Source organism: Falco rusticolus, chromosome 1 (genome assembly GCF_015220075.1).
Source record: "Falco rusticolus isolate bFalRus1 chromosome 1, bFalRus1.pri, whole genome shotgun sequence".
Lineage (NCBI taxonomy): Eukaryota > Metazoa > Chordata > Aves > Falconiformes > Falconidae > Falco > Falco rusticolus.
The window spans coordinates 109,884,008-109,888,352 of record NC_051187.1 but is presented as its reverse complement, the minus strand read 5'-3'; the positions used below and the strand labels follow the sequence as shown (position 1 = coordinate 109,888,352).

The 4,345-nt window shown below is 55.6% G+C and overlaps 1 protein-coding gene across 2 annotated transcripts; it reads left to right on the top strand.

Moving 5' to 3' along the window:
* Positions 1-591: 591 nt before the first annotated feature.
* LOC119151740 (placenta-specific gene 8 protein-like) lies at positions 592-3,190 on the top strand. 2 transcript variants are annotated; one of them, XM_037395998.1, is made up of 4 exons: positions 592-1,287; positions 2,022-2,166; positions 2,401-2,525; positions 2,871-3,190. In XM_037395998.1, exons 1-4 carry the CDS (start codon positions 1,279-1,281, stop codon positions 2,976-2,978), a joined length of 387 nt encoding a protein of 128 aa, XP_037251895.1. In that variant the 5' UTR covers positions 592-1,278; the 3' UTR covers positions 2,979-3,190. The 2 variants fall into 2 exon arrangements, with proteins under 2 accessions (XP_037251895.1, XP_037251904.1); XM_037396007.1 differs by having other exon boundaries at positions 601-1,433.
* The last annotated feature ends 1,155 nt before the right edge of the window (positions 3,191-4,345 follow it).

Genomic DNA, 4,345 nt, shown 5'->3' with positions numbered 1-4,345 from the left:
GAGCACCTCCTTCGTTGTGGGAGGCTGGTGGGGTCCTGCCCCTAATCCTCCTGCAGAGAAACACCTTTGCCTTTTAACCCTTGGCACAGGTGACTGAGGCAATCCCGCCAGCTGTCGGTTCCTCCTTCGAGGCCGCTCGTCACCTCATGGGAGCAGATACCAGTGTCTCAGATGGGGTCAGCTCAGCCACGCTTCTGCTGCCTGCAAAAAAGTAACGAGCAAATCACTTGGAGGCTTTTTACAAGCTTGCTTCCCTCTTACAGCAGAATTCAACATGCCCTTTCCTCTCTGTGTACTACCAGGCATCAAGGGTCAGCCGTATGGCAGCAGGCTGTGTCTGATGGCAGAGATGTGCCTGGGCCATTCTGTAAATGCTGGGGAGCTGCAGGAATGGCTAGGAGAGCCACCAACACCTTTGCCACCTCTTGGCAATAGTCAATAAAAATGCAATGCCACAGCCTGTATCTCTTTGGTGTTGGGTGCAGGTAACGCGCTTGATGGCATCATCTGCGTGCTGGACATAGTAACATACTTATTCCATCATATTCCTTGTGTGTAATACTTAAGTTCTGTGTAACCGTGTAATTCTGATGTGAAAACTATCCCATTAATTATTAATGCCACCATCCCTTTCTTCAAAACGTAAATGCTTCCCTGTTTTTTCTTTTTGCTCCTCCCACCGTGCTGAGACTGCCGCTCCCTTGTCACACAGGGGCAGGGAGTCCCGGGGCACGCAGGGGAGGGCTGCTTGGCGCTTGGCAGCCACACACCTCCCCCCTGGCACCCAGACAGGCCAGACAAACACGTCGGAGCCGGGCGGGGGCCGGCAGGGCACCAGCTGTGCAAAGGCGCTCCGTTAAACGCCCGTTGCGGAAACGCCTACGGGCTGTGCAGGGACGTGGTGGCTGGAGAGGACCTCCCTGGGGAACCCTCCCGGGCAAAGGGGAGTAGTGGGGGGTCCGGCGCTCCGGCTGCTTTCCCGCTGATGATTCCTTTGCTGAGGATTTGTGGCTGTGCGCTGGGAGCAGCGAGGAGAGAGCCCTCGCAGCTGCAGGAGCGTGGGTGCCCCTGCATCCCACCCCCACGCTGCTTGACGGAGTGGCACCTCGCTCGGCCGCAGGGCAGGGAGCGTGTCCGTATGGGGCCTCCTGTGGGAGCACATTCGGTTTTATTGACTTTATGTTATTTTTGAATTAAAGCTCCAAAGCTGAAATGAGAACGGCAGAGGGTGGTGCCGCGTCTTGCAGGGAGGGAAGGGGTCCCAGGTGGAGTTGTTAAATGGCTCAGGTGGGTTTGGGGGCAGTGCTGCAGAGCAGGAGCTCTGCTGCAGGCTGCAGCCCCTCCCTGGGGTAGGATGGGCAGGAGTGGGCTCCAGGGTGCGTGGTGGCCCCAGGGAACCAAGGAAGAGGAGGAGGCGGCACTGGCATAGACAGGTAAGCGAGGGAAGGATGGGTATTGGTGACTGAGCTTAAGGCAACGCAAAGAGACAAGGATGCTGCCTTGAAAACTGCCCCAAAAAGCAGAAGAAGGAAGGGAGAGGGGGAGGCAAAAAGGCTGAGATGCTCAGGGAACAGAATTAAGGTGGCTGATGAGAGCTCAGGAAAGCTAGGATTGAGCTGTAGTGGCTTTCTGACACTGTAAGTGTAAAAAACCTCACCATATTAAGCAGATAACGATGCAAGATGAACCGAGTATGAGAAGAGAGGGTTGAATTGAAGTAGTGAGGCTCTGAAGCAGAAGGATTCTGTTTTCACAGAGACATTTTGCTTGCACAGGCAGGGGGATGAGGTGCTGCTGCCTTTGGTGGGGGGCCGCTTTTGGGGAGCGCTTTGCCACGACAGACAGTGTCAGCACCTGGCAGAGCTGTGCCCCCCCCTTTGTGGTGGGGGTGGCAGTGCCCTGGCAGCAGGGACCCCTCAGGGACCTGTGCTGCCCTCTCTATCTTTGAATTCAGCAGCCTGAGCAAGTCACCCACTTCAGAAACACCTGCAGCATCCTTCTCTGGTGGCTTTTCCTTCCAGACCACAAACTACCTGGAGGGACCCGACCCTGCGCTGGCAATGGCCTCTCACCACGTGGTCACAGTCCAGCCCCAGATTTTCGTTGCCCCACAGGCAGGCAAGTGGCAGACGGGACTGCTGGACTGCTGCTCTGACTGTGGCGTGTGTGAGTACACTACTACTACGCGCCCCTTGCTCCCCGTGCTGGCTCACAGTGTGTTGCTGCTGTTTTCCCCGCTCCTTCTGCAGCATCACCCCTGCTGCAAACCCCACTTCTGTGGGTACCAGCGGTGGAGCAGCTCTTGAGGTCAAGAGCCACGGCTCCTACAGCTGCACCCCCAGCTGGCTTTTCCCCCTTTCCTCTTTCTTGGCACCTCTGTGTCTTCTCTCCGTCCCGCAGGTATTTGCGGAGCCTTCTGCTTCCCCTGCCTGGGGTGCCAAGTGGCCGGGGACATGAACGAGTGCTGCCTGTGCGGGACCAGCGTGGCCATGAGGACGCTGTACCGCACCAGATACAACATCCCGGTGAGTGACCACCCGCAGGGGCTGTCCCGTTGGCAGTGGCAGCCACCAGCTGGGTGCTGTGGAGGGGGCTCAAGGAGCAGAAAGGAGTGCCTGAGGGGGAAAGTGGTGGCCAGGAGTTGCATGGGCAGCTGCACAGGCGGGGAGCAAGGGATGCTACAGGGACACATCCACATCCATGCTGCGAGCTCTCATCCGGGTCCCCACTGGGCATGAGTGGCACTGTGCTGCGTGGCCAGGGTTGAGCTGTCCAGGGGCACTGATGATGAAAACCAGGAATTTTTCCTATTTTTCACGTAAAAGCTGATGTGGCAAGGGGTTGTTCACGCAATGTCCCTCACTCCACAGGGCTCCATTCTGGATGACTGCACCGCCATCATGTGCTGCCCCATGTGCACGCTCTGCCAGCTGAAGAGGGACATCAACAGGAGGAGGGAGCTGGGCATATTCTGGTAAACTGGACATGCTGGCACTGGTTTATAAAGTCACTGCTGCACAGAGCCGAGTGGTTTCCCAGAGCACCCTGGCACGCTGTGGAGCCGCTACGGGCAGGAGTTACCGCTGCCCTGGCCCTTGGGAAACACACCGCAGGGGGTTTGTCTCGGTTGTGGTTGATCCCCACCTTCCCTGGATAATATCATGAATAAAAAGCAGTTTGTCTTCCTGCCTGTGTGTTGCTGTTTATTTCTCTGTGTCCTCCTGCAGCACCAGAGGCCAGCACCGTACTCCCATGTGCTGCGCAGCCAGAGCAACGCTGAGGTTATCAGGTAGAGATTTTCTCTTGCAGACCAAACCACGAAGTTGGGTAAGAAGATGAAATCCCAGCCTGCTGTGGCCATGGGCAGTGTGCAGAGCTGGTGGCAGCGTGACCCTGTGCTCAGAGAGGCTTGGGAGCACTGAACCCATCCCTGTTTCTGCCTGGGCCAACCCAACACTGAGACACGAAAGGTGGCAGCACGGGAGTGATGGTGAAGGTGCTCTCTAAACTCCCGAATTCTTGATCTCTGATGTAGTGCTAAACTCTGATTTAGTGTTTAACTGTAAGTGCACAAAGCTTGGGTCAGGCTGACCCTCTAGAGTTGTCAGGAATGGCAAATGAAGGGACTTCTCATCCAGGGAGTCAGCCTTGGGAAAGGCAAAACAAAGAATATTCTGTCTTTGCAACATAAGCCTTAGAACTTCGACTGCGCCGTTTGTGTTAAATTCTGATTAATGAGCTCTCATGGTCTTTAGCCTTGCCCTAGAAGTGACCTATCCCCTTTGTAATACCAAAAATCACACGCCCTAAGGCGAAGACCCGGGCCCACTAAAAGACCCTTCCTCAGAGAGCATGCCTAGCAGCAAAATAAAGGTAGGTAATGGATATGCAACTGTGTCATTTATATGGATGCAAATGTATGGATGGATAGGCAAATGGATCATCTATATGGACCTGCCCTCTGGGCAGGGAAAGTGCAGTAAGATTTTTGTATATAACATTTGTAACTATGCACTGCGGTGCGCTGGCTCCGTTTGCTAGCATCCAGGCTTGGGCAAGTCTGGTACCTCCCCTCGGTGTGTGAGGCTGCTCCTTGCACACTGGGAACCGACCCCCACCTTAGCAACAACAGCCCTGGTGACCCAGCTGGGACCTCTCCAAGATCCTTGCCCGGAGTGCCCAGCTGCCGGCAGCGGGCAGGCGGAACGGTCGGACCCCAGCGTTCCTGGTGGTCGGGGGCTCCATGGATTCCTCTCCCTTGCTGGGCTGTAAGTGTCTCCAAGGGGCGATGCTAAAATCGAGATGTTGTATTGAATAAGTATAAATTCTGAAGTTTGTTTGTTTG

Coding starts and splice junctions, on each gene's coding strand:
- LOC119151740 (XM_037395998.1), top strand. Junction 2,167..2,400: donor CTGCTCTGACTGTGGCGTGT/GTGAGTACACTA, acceptor TCCGTCCCGCAG/GTATTTGCGGAGCCTTCTGC. Junction 2,526..2,870: donor GCACCAGATACAACATCCCG/GTGAGTGACCAC, acceptor CTCACTCCACAG/GGCTCCATTCTGGATGACTG.